Source organism: Harpia harpyja, chromosome 12 (assembly GCF_026419915.1).
Source record: "Harpia harpyja isolate bHarHar1 chromosome 12, bHarHar1 primary haplotype, whole genome shotgun sequence".
NCBI classification, from domain to species: Eukaryota; Metazoa; Chordata; class Aves; order Accipitriformes; family Accipitridae; genus Harpia; species Harpia harpyja.
Genome location: NC_068951.1, coordinates 43,910,926 through 43,933,033, shown reverse-complemented (window position 1 = coordinate 43,933,033; position 22,108 = coordinate 43,910,926). Strand labels below are relative to the sequence as shown.

The 22,108-nt window shown below is 38.9% G+C and overlaps 1 protein-coding gene across 11 annotated transcripts in view; it reads right to left on the bottom strand.

Annotated features, from left to right (window-relative positions):
- Positions 1-22,108, bottom strand: part of PLCH1 (phospholipase C eta 1) — a 72,442-nt gene that overhangs the window by 20,861 nt on the left and 29,473 nt on the right. For all 11 annotated transcript variants that reach the window (XM_052804102.1, XM_052804104.1, XM_052804107.1 and 8 more), the window contains exons 5-11: positions 20,906-21,076; positions 13,942-14,035; positions 10,968-11,171; positions 9,262-9,382; positions 7,574-7,745; positions 4,516-4,623; positions 2,116-2,277 (exon numbers count right to left, since the gene is read on the bottom strand). In XM_052804102.1, coding sequence (XP_052660062.1) covers positions 2,116-2,277; positions 4,516-4,623; positions 7,574-7,745; positions 9,262-9,382; positions 10,968-11,171; positions 13,942-14,035; positions 20,906-21,076 — 1,032 coding nt within the window. The remainder of the gene's footprint in view (positions 1-2,115; positions 2,278-4,515; positions 4,624-7,573; positions 7,746-9,261; positions 9,383-10,967; positions 11,172-13,941; positions 14,036-20,905; positions 21,077-22,108) is intronic.

Below are 22,108 nucleotides of genomic sequence, written 5' to 3'. Positions count from 1 at the left end.
CCAGTTATTCCCTGTTCAGTACTGAGTTGGAATTCATTTCTGGCTATCATAATGATAAAGGGCACTAGACGGTTTCTTTAGGTCCAAGAAAGTCAATAACCCCTGTAAGTACGTTCAAAGATTTGTTCCTAGCTCAGGCTGATAGTCTCTGTAAAACGGAGAAGGAAACCTTAGCAGACAAAGTACTTTTCTCCCTCACATAAGAGTGAGAGTTGACAGTTTCAACAGCAAATCCAAACTATTATCAGACCTAACTGACAGTACTGTACACATTGCCTTCCTCCCTCACCCCCCAAAAAACCTACTTGGTAATTACTGGAGATTAGTACATAAGCTTACATCATGAATGGGTTTTTTTGTTTGTTTGTTTGTTTTTTTAAATAATAGTAAGTCTTTGGGAAAATGAAATGCACATCAGTAACAAAGTAAAGGAAAATGATATTTGACCAGCAAAAAAGTAGAAAAATTTCCCAACAGATCCCTGTCTGGCATATCTACACAGCAACTACTAGAAAAGAGCTTTATAACACCACCAAAGCTGGCTAATGAGTTACAGAATTACCACACCATCACAACATTTAACCATTTAGTTTTCTCCTGTCTAGGTCAATAGTTGCTACAAATTAATCTTCCAGTTGTTTTAGCTTATTACTACTAATTTTTCAGCTCTGTATTGCTTTAAGACCCTTGAAAACAACAGTCACATACAATCAGTCTTCACACAGGACTGTTGCAACAAGGGAAGAGATCTCTAAATGTCCCTTAATAATTTAAAATGAGTCAATTAGAAAATTCTATCACTTTAATATTATTACCTGACAGATGTTTGAATAATGCACTTGCATTACTGAAGTATTTTCAGTATTCTGGTCATGTCAATGACATGTAATGGGTAATCTCAGGCATCATATCCAACACCAACACCTCATGGAAATTTGCATTCTTTAAACAAAACCCCCTACACTTTCAAATGCTATCTAGGGGCCAATCATTTTCCTCATACCAGAGAACATACCAAATGTAATTATTCTAACACAAAATAGTATTGAAATGGCTCATATCTGATCATATTTACTAAGATAGGGAGTTTGGTCTCTGAAATCCCACTTTTCTGACCTCATGAAGGCCAAAGGGAACAGGCAAGCTGACTCTGTTCTCGCACTGCAAAGCCACAAGTCTGAAAATAACCCTTCTCTGTTGGGTCAGATGGCTTCATCCTTTGCATTCTTACAGCCTCTTCCCACCACAACACAGCTTTCACAAGATGTCTCAAGCATTAACACAAGCCGAGTATGTTTTCTGCAGTCAAGCCTGGCTTCAGGAAAAAGTCTCATAGGTCCAGCCTTGGAGAAAGAGATTCACAAGAACTGCATAAACCCTACAGAGTGGGAAGATGTGCAAAAAGCAGAGCTGTATGCACTTGACCTTTAAGACTATACCGGTTACAGAGTAGGCACATCTCCCCCAGAACAATTCACTCTGTATTTAACATTACTGGGGTTTGCATCCAGTTGAGGTGAAAGCACGGTCACCATGGATTCAAGGTACTGTTTACTGATGTATTCAAATTTCCAATCCGTTTTACTGTTTTACAAAAATAGTTTGATGTCAGAAGGGAAAAGAAACATACCGTTCTTGATCTAAAATGGTCTGAAAAAACAGTCACAAAAAACCAGAACCTTGCTTAGGGCAGTAAAAGCACAATCCTGTGTTTTAGTGCTGTACAAAACAGCCATCAACATTACAGGCAGATGCTTACAGTTATCACAGCCAGTCTTGATAGGACTAAGGCAACAGAAAAAGGATCTTTCCCCAATAACCTAGATACAAAGGAAATTGCTTGACACACGCTTGCAATATTGGTATTTACTGAATTAGTCACTTCCAAGTTTCACAAGGAATAAACCAGAACACATTTAAACAACACACTCTTCATGTTTGACCATTCAAATTTGCTTAGATATTTTCCTGAAATAGTTCCAAGTTTTCATTTTGGATAAAACAAACACTCAGAAGTTGTTCATAAGTTATCAGCTTTCTCATCTGAAAAATATGCAATACAATTGGCACTGTCTAATATTCAACAGAGCATGCGAAGGGGAAAAACCCACATACCTGCTTCAGGTTAACATTTAACCCCTCATGAGTTGCCTTTAGCAGGGCTCTCACAGTGAAGCTGTCAGGATCTTCTTTGTCCCTGATCTGGGATTCTTTTATCAGAGATTCCAGTTTCGTTCTTATAAAAGATTCCACCTGGTGCTCAGTTGCACCATTATTCTGAAAGACATTAAGAAAACCAGTTAAAGTAGATTATTATGTCCATCACTTCTGGGACAGCCTGAGGGAACATTACACATGCTTCAGGCCACACAGCCCTCCCAACATTTCCTTTCTCTGTGCAAGAAAAAGCTTCTTCCATAATCCTGCCTGATTTTGCCTTTTCTATTGGTGGCTTTTACTGCCATTTCCATTTTCCTTTTTCTCTTTAGTCCTCCTGATGCAACTTACACTGCCTCAGCAAAGCACAATCCATCACATAGATCACCCCAGAACCTGGCCCTGGTGTTAGCTCTTTGTTTCAAAACTGTCACAAGTCTGACCTCCTCTTTCAGAAGATGGCATGAATTCTCAGCTAATGCACTTACACACTTCCTCCAAAATATCAGACAACCTAAGCATCATTAGATTCCTGCTCCGAATGGTAAGAAAAAGGAAGCAATTACTGTTAACAACAGTCATATGGCCTATACAGACACAAATCAGTTTCTTACATAAGGCGCTTAAAATAAAAATGGATCCTATAGAACAGTGTGCACCTAGCATTCCTCTGTCCATGGGGTGTGAGATCTCTCCTGAGACAGGAGAGGAAAGCAACTGTTCTATCCTAACATGTTCCATTTCTAGCCCCAAAAGACATCCCATGGTTTGCTTTGGCTTTAAGGATTGCCAAATTTTGTCTTATGTCTTTCTGTTAAAGAAAGCATCATCTCATCGTAAGTGCTCAAGCCATGTTATTAAAGTATACATGGATTACACAGACGCTCCTATTGAACAGCACGTGACAATGAATCAGGTATTACATTGGTTTCAGAACTGTTTGAACAATCTTATCTCATCTTACTATACCTGTAATTAGAGTTATGTTCATTCAATATATACTTTTTCCCTGAACTTAAACCTGCAGAATTTTGTACCTGTACTTAAAACCAAGCATATTCCTAAAAATTTATGGGATCGGGAGTCTTCAAGCTTCTTCATAAATTAATACCAAGTATTTCCACTTCTGTAGTAAATACTAACAGAAATATAACTTTAAGTCATTGAGCAAGCTGATTTTATCCTATGCTTCAAGCATTTACTGCAAGGCTCTACTTCTGTATGAGACTGTCTTGTGGAACGTATGGGTTGAATGACATCCAAGTGCAATCTAACCTCTAAATAATTAAGAAATTAATTAATCATGATTTTGTCCAATAGCATAAAGGGGGGTTGTTTATCTAAGGGGTGTGTGTGTGCATGTCAAATCAGCCCTTCTGTGTGGCGTACATGAATCCCCCAAAAGATGTTGCTGACACTAGCACTTCATCAGCATCAGGGTAGGGGAAGAACCAGCATAAACATATACTTCCTCTGAACAAGTTCGGTTGGGGACTTCTGTTACCTATAAAGCAAATCCCAAGCTATTCTGAAAAACCTTCAATTGCTAACAGCAAGCATAAATACAGACAAGTTAAAACCTCAATATGTAAACTAAAACCCGCTAATGAGACCTACAGATAGCTGCTTCCGTGGGGCAATGAGGCAAACTCACTGAGCTACATTCAAAAGTAGAGATAAACATTAGACTTGCTAAATATTAATTTGAATTTGATCTATTCTTTCTGCATCTCCCTAGATAGTATTTTCTTTGTTCAAATGTTTTAACTGGTGAAGCAAGGCTGCCTCCACTCTAGAAAAAACACACCCACTGGATAATGTGTATTAGCATTGCACACCAGTTTCACTTTGCAGCAAAAGTGTGTTAATAAAATTAACCGCAGAAAAATAAACAAGGAGTTAAGAAATAAAGGGAACAGAAAGCAATCTTCAGTGTCAAAAAATAAGAAACAGAAGGACTGAAAATAAAATGTTTCACACTTCAAGTTTTTTTCATTTGTATGTCTCCTTTCATAATTTTCATCTAGCAATTATGTAGCAATTCCATCATGCCGTTGCTTTGAGTACTATACATTTATATCTGGAAAAAAAAAAAAAAAAAGGCTAGCATGCTTATAGTGCTGGCATCATCAGTCTAGTGTACCTAAAGTACTTAAATCTGTTATTTATGTGATTTAAAACACAAAGTGTGCATTTCCAAACAATGTCATTCCATATCTAAAAGTGGAATTATATAACTTCTGTATCTTAAGGACCTGATTTAGAAATCAAAGTTAAAAACTTTAAGTAGGATTATGGAGTATCCGTGTAAGAAATGTAGAGATGTAAGTGTTCTGGGAACTGTGTATATGCACATACATAGCAGGGCTTTAATTTGCAGTCGTCTTCAATTTCATCAGCACTATCCTCATCTGAAACTTCTCCTTCCTCAGCATCTGCTCCAAGACTGTATGGCAACTTTTTACCCTAAAACGAGGAAGAAATATTCACAATAAATGCACACGTGGTCAGTGTTATTTAGTGCAAAGACCAAAAATAGCCCATTCCTCAAGTATTCCTTATGTAAATTGTGACCAGAGTTTAGAATTTGTTTTCAGAGAGTCTCACGCAAACTGGTTCAAGGACACAGATTATCACAGGTGATAATTTAAGCATTTCTGGAAGAGTTTGTTTCTGGAAAAGTTTGTTACTGAAAGATCTTTGCAAGCTCTTTCAAAAAAAGCATACCACCTCCCATCTCTGGAACAAGCCAGCAAGTGTCCAAAAGGTTTTTTTGGGGGGTGGGTTTGGGGGTTTTTTGTTTTTGTTTTTGAGCTGACTCTCGGATATTTCAGGCCTACCCCTACCAAGCAGACTATTGTATATTTAAAATAAAATTCTAAAAATCAGAAGCTGAGATTTTGTTATAGGCTCTTCATCAGAATGCAAAATGCAGCCACAAAAGAACTCACTGCAAGCAGCCATCAACATGAAGGAAGCAGCAAAGCCTATTTTAGTATTGCATGCTCATGCAAGAATGTAGTCAGCAATCCAAAATTAGTTGCTAATTCAGTACTGTGAATGTCATATACCTACATTAGAAAGGAATTACTTTAATTCCATGTCTAGTTTCCAACATCTGATTAGAGTAGTGAGCATCACAGAGGTTATTGGCTACTTCTGGTAAAAAAAAAAAATAAAAAAAAATAAAAAAAAAAAGAGGCTCCGACAGATTAATTATAATTTTTAGAGCATTCCTTTTTAATTCTCCTGTATGATCACTTATAGCGAAGCCCAATCACAGAACCTTAGAAATGTTGGCTGTGGGACCTCTGAAGGTCTCTGGACCAACCTCACACTAAAGGAGGATCATTACCAGCTCTAGATGAAGCCAAGTCTTACAAACTTTCAAGGGTAGAGACTCCCCCAGCCTTCTGGGCAGCCTCTTTTCATGCTGCACTACCATCAGCTGAAAAAGCTTTTCCTGCCATCCAGTCTGCACCTTCCAAGCTGTAACTTGTGGCCATTGCCTCGTGCTTTACCATCTGCTACGTAATAAGTCACCTATTAAACTTCTGTGTTATTACTTCTGTGTGTGTCTTTCTCACTGCAGAAATGTTCGCAGTCTGCTTCATCAGTAACAGAGGTAGACGAGAATTACACTCAGATTTCTGCAGAAATTGAGAGTATTAATTTACAGACTGCATTTTGAAATTGATAATGTTGCCCTGCTAATGAGTGGGTCAAATTCACTTCATGCTGGCACCTTTATACTGGTTTAAATCTGTGAGTATTATTAGAATTACTCTTTACCTACACTCGCAAGATGAAAATTATGCCATTACTTGAAATTGTTTGGCTAATGAATCAATACTGCCTTTCAAAGGAAAATGTATAAAACAGAGCAAAAATAATAGCAAAAAGATGAGAAACTGGCTTACTTGTCAAGAAGATGCTGATTCCTAAATATGATTTTATCTTTTCCAACGGGGCTGGTTAAATTAAGCAGGACATGGGAGACAGGCCTTTGTGAAAAGATACTGTGATACTTAAAACAGTATTCCTCAGTCTGAAAATGTTAGCTCAGCTCCACACCATTCTGTAACTACTCACAGGGTTTCAGCACTGTTAGCTGAAGAATCAAACTGAAGTTACAAACTCAAATGTGCTAGGAAGACCAGCTCAAAAGTTTACATAAGAACAGCAGAGTACCAAATCTCTCTTGCCTTTAGTGCGTTGACATAGTATTTCAAGCCAGGTTTGCTGGGTTTTGTCACATGACTGACATTACATACTATTTTGTTTGACTCCCTAAAACACCAACAGTACATGCTTGCATAGTTCATTAACTAGCAGTTACCCAAGAAAACTGATTCAGTGAAATTCAAAGTCACAGCTGAGCACTCAAAGGTTTTCTAATTCAGTCAGCTCTGTACTATACATTGAAATATGTTCAAATTAATATCAAACCACAATTGTGAATCCTTGTAGCCAGCTTGATACAGAGGATGGTGGGTGGGGGGAAAGAATATCTCAAGAGCTCACAGCTAAGTAATTGCCCCTATGTGCCAAAGTAAATAAGACAATCTAATAAGCCACAACTCTGTTAATCATCCTCTCAAAGTTCTGCCTTGCATTTCTTTCTTACTATATCCATCTTGGTCTTTGAAATTCCTTTCAGAGCAAATCCGTTTATACTGAGAGGCTCAAACAATTAATCTTGCATACAACACTAACTTCAGTGCTCCAGGGCCTCCTCCCTCGCTGCTCCTTATAGCCACCTTCTGAAGTGCTCTTCTTTCATAAACACAGCTGATGAACCATGAAAATAGTTTCATTTCATGAACTACTGCTCATAGCAGGGTGAGGGGGAAATGCAAGAAAATGCGAGAAATTTTCAAACGCTTTTATATTACTCCAAAATACTTTGTCCAAGGAGGCACTGTAGGATAATGTTTAGATACTACAGGGATATGAACCATACAGAACAATATCCACTAATAACAAATTAGACAAATTTTAAAAAAAGAGTAAATATGCAGTTCAGGTAACTGTGTCACAGTTCTTTCTACTCATAATGATGCACTTTATCATTTTTCTGCTCTGCTGACTCGGTGCTAAGGTTTAAAAATAAGCACCTCTGACTTTAAGACTCTCAGATAAGATGCTTAAGAAATAGAAAGAATTTTCCTCCCACTGCTGTTGACATCACATCCCTGTTGAAACACTCAAGGAAATACTCTGGGACACTCACCAAGTCCACGGTAAACTCTGTTTCAATGTCTCTGAAAAGCTCAGAATTTTAAGTCACCTAGTGCATCTGTACTATTCCACATGGTCCTGCTGAACTTGTTCCCCAAAAACCAAAGAAAATCTACGATAAATATCACATGCTGACTTCTGTTGCATTTTGAACATGCCACCAGTAGCAAGTTACCTTCACTAGGATTTTCCCTTTCAAATTTTGAGGGCTAGGAAGCTGCCTGGAATCTCCAGTGATTACAGATGACAAGTCCAGTTTGTCACCAAATATCTCCTTCAAATACTGAGCAATCTTCTTTTGCTGTTGAATACTGCAATGGTTTTCAATAGACAGTATCACTGGAAACCTAGGAACAAAACCCCCAGACATTGTCATAACTGTGTTTTAAGAGAGGAGACACACACAGCTTACCACATAAACTGGTTTAAGCAGTTTGCTTTTGCATTGTCAGTAGTCTGGAAACAAACTCACTTTGGGAGGAAGGATTTTGCACATGAACTCCCAAATACCTGCTCTGTCAGAATCCCTTGGATAGTCCCTGTAGGAAATTCTGTCCTCTCACTCCAACCCTACCCACTAGCACACAGGGTGACAAAGCTTGAAACTGATGATCACCAAGCATGAGGCACAGAGCAACTTGCAATAAAGCTCATCAGCAATACAATGCCTTTCTGTTCTATGTAACTGAGCAGAAGGTACATTATTCCTTTGCAAGTCACATACAAAGTCTTCATAAGCTGTAAGTGATCAGCAAGCTGCTCCTGTAGAAAAGCATTTTGAAATCAACAGATTCAAAGGAATTGCAAACTCCTCTCTGTTCATCTTCTGAAGATTGATAGCTGCATGAACGATTTGCCTTTGTCTTAAGTGCAGCTACAGTGAGACAGATCAAATCTCTGAAGATGCCCAGACTCTGGAGAAGAAATATTTGGCAATACTTTCTAGAATCCTCTCCCAGGCTCCAGGAATTTGCAGCTTAAGTTTCCTGAGCTAAAGACATTGTTTCTGTATATAACAGCCTATTTCTTCCACATATTTGCCCCATTTTTTCTAAACTCGTGGCAGTCCCAGAATCCTATGGCAAGGAACCCCACATGCCAACTACACACCAAATGAAGAACCACCTCCTTCAGTTTTGAAATCACCACCTCCAATTTTAATCAATAACACCAAACTTTTGGGCTCAGGTTCTTTGTTTGGTTTTGTTGGTTATTGGGTTTTTCCACACACCCATTGTTGGGTCACTTTTTTTTTTTTTTTTTTTTTTTTTAGTGGAGTAAGCATTTTCCCTTTATTCTCTCTAAACTACTCAAAATCCTATACACCCGCTCATGATTTGAGCCTATTGTCTATATACAATTAAACTCCATGATTTTCATAATAAACTGTTACATAGTACTACGGCAAGCAAAATAGAATCCGAAATTTACCCCACATCTCACTATTTCCTCATACTACATATGAGACAGCTTTTCAATTTTCCTTAGGTAGAGAATATTACAGTATTGATTTTTAAGTAGAATGTCCCTGTGGATGTGAGTAGGAAGTTCTGTTCAAACAGAGGACCAAAATAATCTGTAGATATTCAACAGTTTCAGACTGTTCAAAATATTACTGAGTTTACAATGCATGCAAGGTCTTTCTAACCGAGGTTGAACTTTCTAACTCAATTGATGGAAAGAGCTCATGCAGTTGAACAATAAATATGACACAAGCAATAAACAGGGGAACAGAATCAACTTTATAATTTCTCAATGTGTTTAAAGGAATGTATGTACTTCCCGAAGTTGATTGTTGATTTTGACATGGGATTAACTACACGAAAGGGACAGGTGTAGCTTCAAAATTGACTCTACACTTACTCATTTTTGATGAAGGCATACTTATTGATAGTTTCTGCCACATCACGGAAGAGTATTTTAGAAGTAAGAGTATAGCCATGGTGCACTACCGGCTCTCCATCTGGACCATCCCAGCAATCCACTATTAAGACAAAAAAAGCTATATGTTAAGAGATGCACATGACCTTATACATTTCTGCTGATCCTGCTTGCCAGGAGAAGTCATGTACACTACTCAACTATGCAGGTGTCAACAAGATTCATTCAATCTATTACAACCTACCAACTGAGTTAAGACTAAGACGACAGTCTTTTCCTGTACCAAATAAGAAATCGGCAACCTAAAACTGGTTTTTCCCCTTATATTAAACTGAGGTTTTTTTCCTCATATATAAAATTACAAAGGTTTATTAGCTCAAATAATGGTTACAGCTACCTCTTGGGAAAGCAGCTTCTGCTTGAAAGACAAACTATTTAAAAACAATTTAGTCTTTTTCCACTCCCAATTAAACTTGCAGGTTTATAACTGACTCTAGTAAGAGTAGCATCAAATCCATCACATGTAGAATGGACTAGGACAGTAATACTTTTCCTAATGAATTACTGTACCCTGGATTTACACCAAACTTGTCACTACTGTTGCCTCTACAGGAAGTTAAAGACTTCACAAAGAGAAAGCTACAGAGCTATTACCTAGGCTATACAGTATCTACAACAGTTTTGAGGTCAAGTGAAATAACATACTACTGTGCATTCTAGTGAACTTTCCTAAAGAAGGGAAAGTACAGTGATAGATCACCCAATTTTCTCAGATTCACTTTCTCTAAGTTTTAAATTCAGATTAACAATTTTTTTTCCAGAAATGAGTTTTGTAATACTAGTAATAAAAAATTAATATTGAATTTAAATTTGTCAAAAAGACTTCACCCAAAATCTTGAAAAGAAAAATACTAATGTTTTGTTACTCTTTCAATCATGCAGATCTTAAACAAGAACGCAACGCGATCTCCAGGCTATCAGACAAACAGCATCTTGTTTTCTTCCACCAGCATCCAGCCAATGAAACAGCATCCTACCTGTCTATTGTGGCAGACCAAAACCAGGTTTCTTAGCTCTAAGATGATGACAGAAATAGATACACAGCTGTGCTGATAGAGGCACTATTTGCTCACCTGTCCTCCTCCTAAAGGCACTTTTTCTCTTCCCTTTGCATCCACAGGAGGAACTACATATGCAAACACCCACTTTCTCATTCAGCTTATGAAAGAAAAAGGTCTTTGCTGGCTCAGCTTATTCTGAACAATGTGGATTTGGAAGCACTCCTGTGAAGTGGTAACCTCCAGCACAGGGGAAACGCAGAGCAGAACAACCGGGGCTGCTCTGCTGGAACTGCAGGGCCCCAAACAGTTACCTGCCCATTGCCCTGCTGGGTCTTGTGCAACAAAAAAAATGCTTCATACAAATGCAGGACAATGAAAAACATGCACTGACTGAGAAAAGCATAACACCACAGCAGTAGGCAGGAGAAAACAGTGGTGTCTATGATGTTTGTCTGAGAAGGTCATTCCCAACAGAAAAATTCTGTTTAGACTGCTAGAAAACAGGAGTTTACCACTGAAGTTAATCAGAGAGTGAAGCATTAATGCTTTGAGTTTGCCACTGACTTTGTGATTAGAAGAAATATCCCTCATACTTCTCACAACCAGCAAGTTACACTAAAAGTATACCTTCAATACATCGACAACCATCTTGCAGCACTCGTGCATACATCTCCGCTCTGGACTGGGACAGCAGTTGGTCTCCTGTCAAGTATGTATTGTGAGATGAAGCAATAAAGTAGTTACAAAGGGGCTGATCCATATCCTGATGCACTTCACAATGCAGTGGATTAAATATATCGCAAGCAGGACTGCGCATGAAGTTGGTGAAACCTTTGAACAAAGAGAAACAATTTTGCCACTGATGCAGTACGTATTACCAAGCAAATGATTTGCACTCTAACATTTGTTTTTTCTGTTTATGCTTGTCAGTGCTAACTCATGTCTCCAAAACCACTGAATCATGTAGCAGTGATTAATCTTCCTGTACCCCATGTTTTCAGCATATTAACTGCTGTCTGTGGCTTGCCTGGTTCTTTGCGAACTGAAGAGGCTGCACAGACTCAGTCTACTACTGGCACACACACAGGTATTTCTTTTTGAAGCCTATGGAAGTTCCGACACCTTTGAAAAGAATACATTCCCAAGATCCAGCCCTTGTCCCCAGACAATTTTCAAACAGCTTTGAACTAGAAAAGCAAATATAATCTAGAAAGGCATTTATGACTGCTGCAAAAAAACAGAAAAATCAACAAGCATTTGCAAAACATGGCATTGAGATAAGACCCTTCAGAAATTAACAACCAATAGTAAAAAAATAAAGTAGTATTCTAAGAGAAGCATAAAAATAACAAGCAGTAGCTATATGAGAAGATTGAAAAAACCCACAGATCAGTACAGCCACTGCCCAACCTATTTCTAGGTCCAATGTTTCATTCAGATCTGACGTTTCATTCAGAAAAGGGGTAGATGACAAAAATGGATATGTAAAAATTCTCTGAAACCGTAGAGAACCTCCCTAGGTTCCAGTGCACAGACTAAGACAAGTGCGCTCAAACTGCCTTCTGCAGTTCAGACAAAACCACTCCACTAATAAGCAGAACAGAAGAAGTTGTTTATTGTTTCTCTTAGAATTGCTGGAGGAAAACATCCTTCCTCACAGTTACTCAGCGAGATAAAAATGATCTCTTCATCTAGATGCTACTGCAAACAGACAGCATGCAGCTAAACCATGAGTCATTACTGTTACAAAAACTGTCTTTTCCTCCTCCTCCTTCTCAAACTGGTATCCCCTACCCCCTCTTGATTCTTGTTAAAGCATCAGTATAACTGAGAAATTGGGTCAAATGCTTAGGTGGCATCAGTCCACATTTCCTGGGATACTGAATTGTGCCTTGGAGGGCAAGTGACCTGCTTAGAGGAATACAGCTGGATAGGTGGAAGGGAGGGAACCTCAGCCTCATGTTCAGCAGGATGGAAAAAGATTTGACACGTGCACCATGTTTCCCTCAATGGACCCTTGTAATGGTAACAGGTAAGAGTTATCCTGTCCTGCTCCATCACAAGTGTAACATCTTGTAAATAAGAGGAAGCAGAGGAAATGCCTCAAATCTGGGCTGCAGAAGAGATATAGGATATGATGCCTGCAAGAGTACAGGTTTGGTGTTCTGCAGATCTGCCAGGACTTCATGCTGCTGTTGATGCCCGATGGGTCCCAAGTTGAGAAGTAATCTTCAGAAGGTAGCAACAGTGTCAAGAAAAAAAGAACACACTCCTACCGAAGTTAAGAAAGATCTGACAGTTTATAGAGATCACAGGACAGAAATGGGAGCCAAACTGACATCCTGACTTGGAAGCAAATACTTTCTTTTTCTTTCTCCCCCCCCCCCCCCCCCCCGAGTTTATTGCTGACACTTAGGCTCTGCCCCAGTGCCACTCTTTTGCTGTAATAAGCACTATCCTGACTGAAGATACCATGTAAACAAGGTAGCAGCCTCCCAAAGGCCTGCACTGCAGCACAGAGAGTATGGGAGCCCATGCTAGCCGATTCACTAATCTAGCCAATTTCACGCTAGTTTACAGTTTTCTTTATGCTGCAAGTTTATCTGAGAAGATGGTACTTGGTTTATATCCCTGTTAATCAGACCAGCATTGAACAGAGAAAGTTTTAAAAATACCTCCTATGAGAATGAGAAATGTAAAATACTTTGAAAGGATAGTGCAAACAATACCAACCCTGAAAGCAACTCAAAACATTAAGAGTAGTGACAGTAAGGTTAAGAGGAACAGAAATGCTTTCAGAAATATTTTTTTAAGTGTCATAACTTGTTCATTTTGCTTTCAGTTTAAGTCCAGTGCCCTGGGTCACAATGGAAGCTTGTTTAAGAACTGGGAGGCCATATCCAGGATTTAATCACCATGTGGAAGAAGATTTCTCCCCTCCCAAATCACCATGTAAATTATGCTGCTTCATGAAAGCTATCTTCCAGGCAAATTAACACACCATGGCATTTAATCTATTTCGTTCCAATTCAGATTTTGATTTGATACTAAGTTGGATTCTGAATAAATATACCATTTACAATTGCTTTAGCAAACAAGGTGAATAAGGAATTAAAACCCAAAGAAAATGCAACTATCCATATTTTATTTCACTATCCATATTTTATTTCACCTAAGCATAAATCAATGGATTGTACAGGATCGATTCCAGATCTACAGAGACAGAGCAGAAATAAAACTTTGCTTTTATTACTTCAGTTAGAACAGGTTATAGTATAAAACACATGGGATAGAATGTTTTACATTTGCGTTTTACAAAGACACAGTTAGCAATAAATTCATGCAAGCATAAGGCACTCACATTACTGTATAATGGCTATGATGTATCACTGTATAACATTAGCTGCTAATTCACCCTACCTACTCTTCTCTCCCCCACGTCCCACAAAAATGCACCTACGCTACTGACTGCTGATCTTCTATTGGTTGGTAACTTTCTATTGCAGTCAAATATTATAAGCTACACCAAAACACTGTTAAAGCTTTTCTATTCCACTACAGCATATCAAGACAAGACTAATTTAGAAACCAAAAACTTTACCTTCAATCCCAAGAACATTTTGCTTCTTGTTTTCTTCTGATACTTCAAACTTCTGTATGATGTCAAGACAATACTCTGGTGTCACATTATTCATCTGCAGAAAAAGAACGCTTATTTTTAATACCATGTCACCAGCATGCCAAAATCTACTTTAGGCTTCTGGGTCCAGTTGAAAAACCTTATGATCAAACATTGAGTTCAGTCAAATATGAATAGGACAGTCAGCAACATCACTGTAAAAGAACTTTAAGATTTTGATTTGATTTTTGTTAGTGCTGCACAAGCCTCATAGCTCTTACCTTTGTGGAGAAAAATAGAAGTAAGAGGTAGCAATGACTAGAGCTGTGTCATTTTAGTTTAAAGATGAAAGTTAGCTGTTAAGCACACTAATAATAGTTGTACTGGGCAATACTGCTGAAATGAGAACTATGAAGTTATATTCTTTAATATGATCTACTTAAACATGCAGAAAGATTTGGCAGGGTTTGATTTCATTTTCATGCATTTTCCACTTCTGTGATTTCATTACTTCCAAGAGAGTTCACTATAATATACTGGCTCTGAGATAAATAATTAGATTCTGAAATGAAAAACAGCAGTTCTTCTGAAACAAGTAAGAGTTTTGTCATCAGCTTTAACTAGCCCACAATCGAAGTCCTAACTGACTAGTGGGGCCACAGTATCACCATACACTTACATTTCCTTTAAAGGAAAGAAGTAGCTTCCATCGCTCATCTCATCTTTTCTCACTCCCACCCCCCTGAAGTTGTAGAGAACCACAGTAAGAACTACAATTGGGTGTATTTCATTTCCTCCACTAATAATATCATAGGATGACAATGATGACACTAAAACCTTTGGCAGCTTATTTGTACCGTTATTCTGTTTACTGTTTGTACTCTGCATCCTTTGCCAAAGTCAGCTCAAATGCCCTGACATGTGGAGCAGTCTGGAAGCAAAGGAACATGCAGTCCCCTCTCTTAGACAGCATGTCATCTCTGTTAACATGACTGCTTCAGTCAAAGGCAAGAGTGAAGTTAGTCATCATGCAGATTACAAAATATTTACTGTTTAAATCCAAAAATGGTCCCTCTGAACTTTTCTCTTACTGAGGGACTTCTCTTTCAGACGGCAAAACCAATTCCATTTACTCTGCTCCATCTGTAGCCTTTGATGAATTTGCACTTTCCATTATTTCCTGTGGCTCAGTATTCCCAGCACCAGCATTTAGCTATATGGAAATCTAGAAGTAGGCTGGCTCTCTTGATCTGGTCTTCCCTAAAGGCCTGATCCTGCCAAGTGCTGAGTTCCTCCTAAGAAATGTGGGTGCCATGACTGACCATATATCCTAACACCTAAAAGGCTACAGCCCAATTATGAAAAATTACCAGAGGAGGGGAAAAAACTAGACATGTCAACATTAGAAATATAGTAACAGAAAGCAAGCGAGCAGTTCAACTCATATGGTGACTCAGGCTGAAAAACTTGGAGATATTTTCCAGTCTTTCTCCCCTTCACCCTTCCCTCTGTTTTTAATCTTGCACAGGGAAAGCATGGCTCAGCCCATTTCCTTCTCCAAACATTTTATTTACATCTCTTAGCTAAGCCAACAATCATGAGACACCTGCAGGAATTACACAGGATAATAGGAAAGAGAACAATTCAGTAGAAAAGATAACTGGTTATCATAGCTCAAGTAGATGTTGCTGTTTGATTGCAAACACTATTCATAGCAGACCCTTCTTCAGCACAAGCTGGCTAGAATTAACTTTTTCATTATCCCACATGGCTCCTTGATGTCTGAGTGGCAGGGTACTTGTGTGCTCTAGGAACAAAAATGTCTAATCTAGTGCAAAGCTGCATCTGTGAGGGAAAAGTCCACTGATTTGTGCTTTTTAACTGTAGCTTGAGAGATGGCGACTTAGGATACTCATTTAAATTTGTTTTCATTAAGTTTTAAAGTATTCCACTAAAAATAATATCAAATAGTAGTGATTGTTATTGATGACTGAATATTTAGATACATGGATTATTGAAGATGGTCAATAGTGGAGTTTCCAAAATCCCTTGGATACATGGCTACTTTTTCTATTCCTCGTTAAAAGCTTTAATTTTGATGCAGATATGTTCTTTAAAAGACCATCAGCCTTTCAATAACCAGCAAGACCTTGGTTTTTCAGTAAATGAACTACCAATCAATTTTCTTAAAATAAGATCCTACAAAACTACAAAAAAAGCAACATTATACCTAATCTTCTGTGTAGAAGTATGAGAAAGAAGAGGGAAATCACTTTTGATTTTACCAATCTCATTGGAAGCAGGTCAGACATACCTATTGCCAAAAATCTAATGCCATCTGAAGCTGCAGAGCACTGCAATGCTAGGTAATGGGAGAGCCCTCTTCTGTCAAAGGCCCACAAGCTAAGAATGGGAATCGTTCTCATTTCCCATTCTCATGGGAAAGGAAATAAGAGAAAAGAATGTAAAGTAGAAGAGAATTTAGAAAAAAAAGGAAAAGAAGTTAGAAAAGAAGTGCAATGCTAAGAATAGGTGTTCCTAGACAGGACACCAACCCACCAGCATGTCAACAGTGCTCTAACAGTTTAGGCTTTAGTTGTTCACAGTTAATCATTCTATAAGAAAAATCAAAATATAAATAATCAAAGCAAAGACATTCTTCCAATTTCAGTACAAGATGTCAATGTAAGATGTCATGACATACCGAGTCACCACATAAATCAGTTATACTGATTATCCTTTTGTGTAAGCGTGAGAGGGAGGAAGGCATCAGCTTGCTTTCCAATTGTGAGTTTGTGTTGCTGCAATAAGGATTTTTTGTGGAAAGCAGCAAGGATTCATCAGGCATTATGATCTGGTATTGTCTTCCTTGTCCGATATTAACAAGCTCCACAGTCTCTCCTCTTTTCAAAGTCCATGTACCAACACTGATATTCTTACAATTTCCCATTCCTTTTGGGATGCTGGTTTCTGATATCCTTCAGTACACACAGTTTCAGATCACAGCCTAACATATGCCCTTGCATATACTGTCTCATATCCCTTTAAAACTTCTTCCAAGAGAGTAGGTATAGCTGTTTCAGGACATTCATTTTCTAAAAGTGCACTTAGTCCCCACTTCTCACCACATCCCTAGTTATTCCTGTGATACAGTATAATTAGTGTAGACAAGTAGTAAGAGTAAACTTACTCTCTCAATCAGGCTTAACTCAAAATGCACTAGCCCCTATTGAATAATTAAGGAAAAGCTTTACATAATTATATATGCATGTTCCGAGGGTATAATTGTCATAAAATTACTTCCTTTTCAGTTCAATTACAATGAGCGGGGACATTAATTTTTGCCACCAGTTTCATTTAGGCTGCATACAGCAGCAGCTCTTTTAACCACAGAAAGTACTAGTTTGGTACCAATACAATGGTGTGGTATTAACATTTCCATCTGGTTCCTGTCACTCGGCAGTATGACAAGGCGCATCATACAATATGCATGCAGAGAACACTGCTGTAGGCAAGATCTCAGCGGGCTGTCCTTCTTCTCAGGACAGATGAAAACTGTATTGCAAAGTAACTGATCCATGGTAAGGCAGCAGTGGCAAGCAGGCACATGGGAAACCTCACCCTCAGAAACCCAAAACTAAACATTTCAGGTTTGTAACACCAAAGCAGCCTTGTAACTACATAAAGCCACCAGCACAAGAGTCAAAAAAGGTCTCTGCTATGACTAAAATAAAAACACTTGATGTGATATGGATACAGCAGAAAGAAGGAGGGAAGGACTGACAGCAATCAGATAACAGCCACAGGCCGGCTGACCCCCCCTGGACACAGAGAAGCATCGCGATGGGGATCCCAACGCCAGGGCGGAATGAGGCCATTCACTCTACAATGCAGGTCCAGAACGGCTAGCAACTGCAAAGCTGCTATTTAACAGGGAAGATGATGTTTGTAGAGCCTATTTCACCTAAGCCCCACTACTCAAAGGCAAGTATCAGACAAACTCTGTCAGTCAAAAGAGCCTGGAGATCCTGCTGTGGAAGCAATCTGTCATATAGTGGGAGATCCTCCTCTGGAGAGGACCAACTCAGACAATGATATGGGTTTATTAAGAAAGGACACTCCCAAAGGGACAACACTGAGGCGTGCAGACATGACTGGACATCCAGGGACATTCCTCCCTCACAGCCACTTGTGCCAAGAGGACTGCAGGACCAGAAGTCATTCCAGGAAACCAGCCTACTTTCTGCTCTTCTGACATTTGAAGCCATATAACTGCAAGTTCAATAGCAATGAGCTGAGTTTAACCACACCTAAATGGAAATAATCTGTTTCACGTGTTCTAGGGTGAACACAACAGGGAGCTCTCCTAAGAAAACAAGCCAGCTTAGCAAGTTAACAAAAAACCCAAAGCCCTTTTGTTCTATCCTCAGGCTGCAGAATATTTAAAAGTCTTGCTAAAAGAGTAGCAGATGGAGTTGGACAGACTGTCCACAGCTTTCCAAGCAGCCAGACAAGAGCAAAACCAAAATGCTGTTTGGTTGAAGGCACTTGAGAGCTGCATTACGATTTGAACCATTATCAGCTTTTGAAGGCAATCTTGCCTTACCCAAGTACATTGTTACCATGTTTGTGTTCTAAAAACGTTGAAGGGTAAATCTGCTCCAACACTGTTAATACTGGGAAGTGGGAAGACCAGAGGGAAGAGGCAAAGAAAGTGCAAGGTGCTTCTAAACTACACTGCTGAGAGGTTCATCTACAGGACATCACGCCTTTACTCTTTTTAGTGTTTGTTTTTGGAATAATGTTGAGTGGAGCATTTATAACAGATAGCCCTGTCCACATTCAGCATGTTGAGTAGTGTGTAGACAGAGAAAAGGATGCAGTATGCCAGACTTGACAGTCAACTTGTTTTTTCTGCTGCATCAGTAGTTTCATAATGTCTTTGTGCACCCACAAAGACAGCTCTTCTGCCTCTTTCACATGTTTTTCTTCCTGCTCCAGGTCCCTGAGTGCCCTTTTCATACCACTGCTCTTCAGCTGTTTCTGGGCACTTCAGCATCTCCATGAACATGTCCTCCCCGGAGCATTTCTTTGCTTTCTCATCAGTGTCAACCTTGCTGTTGCTGCTGTCAAGGGTGCTCCACTGAAGGGCACCCAAGTAGAAGGCAGTGATTAAAAAGGAAACAAAGGAAAAAGCAGTGAGCTCAAAAAACTTAGGGCAATAGCATAAAGGGAAAAAGATAAAAGCATTTTCTGCTTTAAAGTTGTAATTAGCAGAATTGCCAGGACCAGATTGCTAGCAGGAAACTGTGTGTTGAGGCTATCACAGCGAGATCAGTGACGTGATAGTGCTCCATGTTTCAAGGGGGAGGAAGGAAGAACCAGTCATACATGCCAGGGAATTGCCACAGTGGCCAACAGGGGGAAAATCAGCAACAAAACAGCACAGACTGTTGATATTTTATGCTAAGCATAACTCAGGAAAAGCAGTCATCGCAGGCAGGATCCCAGAATGGCAGAGGAGATTATTCGATGATTGCAGGCAAAACACAGCATCTACACCCAGGAAGCTGAAGTAGGTTGGGATGTTAGTATTTATTTTCATGAGGTTGTTTTGGAACAATACTCTGCAATGACACATGGGGTGACCAAACAATCCAGGACCAATTGCCAGAAGCAAACAAGAGTCCTGGAGATCACAAGGTTCCTTCTGTGCTCCTCACTGTCCAGAGTACAAGTTCTCTCCCTGGGTTCCACAGACAATTTTTATAGTAATCCAGTCTCTTTCAAGATGGGCATGAGAATATCCACTGGAGCAACATATATAGGAATGGCTAGAGATTTTTTTGTTCAGCAAGTTTATTCATAAGCATGTTGGGGGAAAATCTCTGGTCTTGACCCAGCTTTGCTTCTTGAGTTACTTATGCCTTTTTTTTTTTTTTTTTTTTAAAAATTCCCTATCAGTGTCTGTTTCTGTGGTTCCCTGAACCTCACTTCTGTCAATTGCTTCTCTCTGAGGAGCTTCAGATAGAAGTGCAACCTCCAGATGTGAAATTTTCTTTGCACAAGTCCCCCACATCTGTGAGAAATGCCTGGAAAACAGACTTTCTGAAGAAAAATCAGGGAAAGAAGGCAGAAGGGAAAAAGGATAGAATCCTGGACATCTCGCCCTCGGCCAGGTTCGTACAATACCCACCTTTGTATTATATCACAAAAGTGTAATCTTCCCTTAACATTTAATACAGATTTAGGCATTTAAGAGGTTGATCTTTGTCATTATTTATACTCCTGCCTTAATAATAAAAGCAGCAGTCCTTATATTTACTACTACTACTGATACTTGGGAACTCCTGGGATATATAAGAGTATTGTAGGATTCAACTTTGCTTACAGGAAAGGATATGTGATCACAAAGATTCATCTTAACATGTTACCGCATTAAGTCATGCACAGGCAAACCATTTGTAGATACTCAGAAATAGTTTGCTGCTCTTGTCATGTATTTCTAGCTTTAAAACATATCACATATCATCCTAATTCAGAGTATATCTGCCAAGACCTTTAGGCATGAAAGGCATCCCCTGGAAATATAAACGTCCCCCCACAACACCAATAAACAATCCAGACAAGCTATGTAAGAGAAAGCAACCATGCTAAGACACATGATAATCAGCTGTAACTAAGAAGTGTGAATGTTACCTGAATGCCATTATAAACAAACATTAACCATATTGCCCTACACTTGCCTTTCCTCTACCACAGAGTACAAAAAAAGTTCAAACTCTTTCTAGAAGTATTTAAAAAACAGTAACAGCTTTAGATTTCTTTTTTGTTACAACATCTGTGCTTTACCCCTTGCCCCAAGCTAAACTTTTCCATAAAATTCTTTCCCTATACTTGAATGTATTTACATGTACATATATATGGATGCATAGTATTCCCATACCTTTTGTTCCACCTTTAGAAACTGAGCAAGTTCTTCAACAGTGAGGTGATCCTTCTTGTCACTGTAGCTTAAGAGCAGTAAGTAGAGATCTCGACGTAAAGACATCATCTTGTAAAACACTGAAAATTCTTCAAAATTTAGGGTTCCTTGGTTCTCATCTGTGTCTGCTTCCTAAGAGGCAAAGACACTCAGGTAAGCATGCTAAACACAGGTGAATTCAGGAAACAAAGTAGAACAGGATTTATGTACACGAAGAGAAATTTAATAAATTCTAGTCTGCAAGACTCTGTTCAGACTCAAATCCTAGTAAGCTAAAATAACTGCAAAATTATAAGACCGTCTATTGGATTTTTTGGTGAAAACAATTACTACACTAAAGCCACAGGTTCCCTATGAAAGTCTCAATTCCATCTTTAGCTTTGAATTTGTTTCCCATGTAAGAAGGCTCACCCTGGGGTTTATTCTGATCTCTGTTACTCTCCTGTATGCCCTGCAGTTATCCTGGATTAAAACGTAGCAAGGAACATAATAATGTCACCCCTTGGTGTCCCCTAACAACAGGGTCTGACATTTTAAACCACTCAGAACAATATCACAGTCTTAAATGTACATTAATTCAAACTGCAACACTCAGCCCCCCTGTCAGCTCTCTGTAGAGGGGACAAGTCTGCAGCAGCAGTAAGACTCCACACCAAAATATATGCCCAATAGCCCCAGTCTTGATGGCAGTTTTTGTTTATCCTCAGAGGTAGGAAGAGAAGAAAACAGTACTTAACGCATGTTAATACAAGCTTTTTACTGTGAACATCTGCCTAAGAGGATTGCTTTGGATTTTCAAAACAAAGAATGTATTCTGGAGAACTGCTGTCAAATATTATGTAGGTCTCCACAAAAAACAAACTTCAGGGAAGCTATAACTCTTTAAGTTTGAGGCTGTAAGCAGATAATGGAGACAAAATGAAATAAGTGTTTAGAAATGTGCTATTGTTCCCATGAATAATGTCCTTCGTTCATGCTGTATATAATGTTTTTTCTCTGTAGTTATAAACCCCCTTGCCATTCCCAAGTCACATTCTGTTAAAAATGGTGCTTCCTTCTGCCCAGGTCAGAACAGTTTCTGTGCAGAGTCCTTTTCACACTGACTTGGCTTTGAACCTGTTAGCTTGTCTCTACAGTGGTACACCAAATACAAGTTCTTCTCCA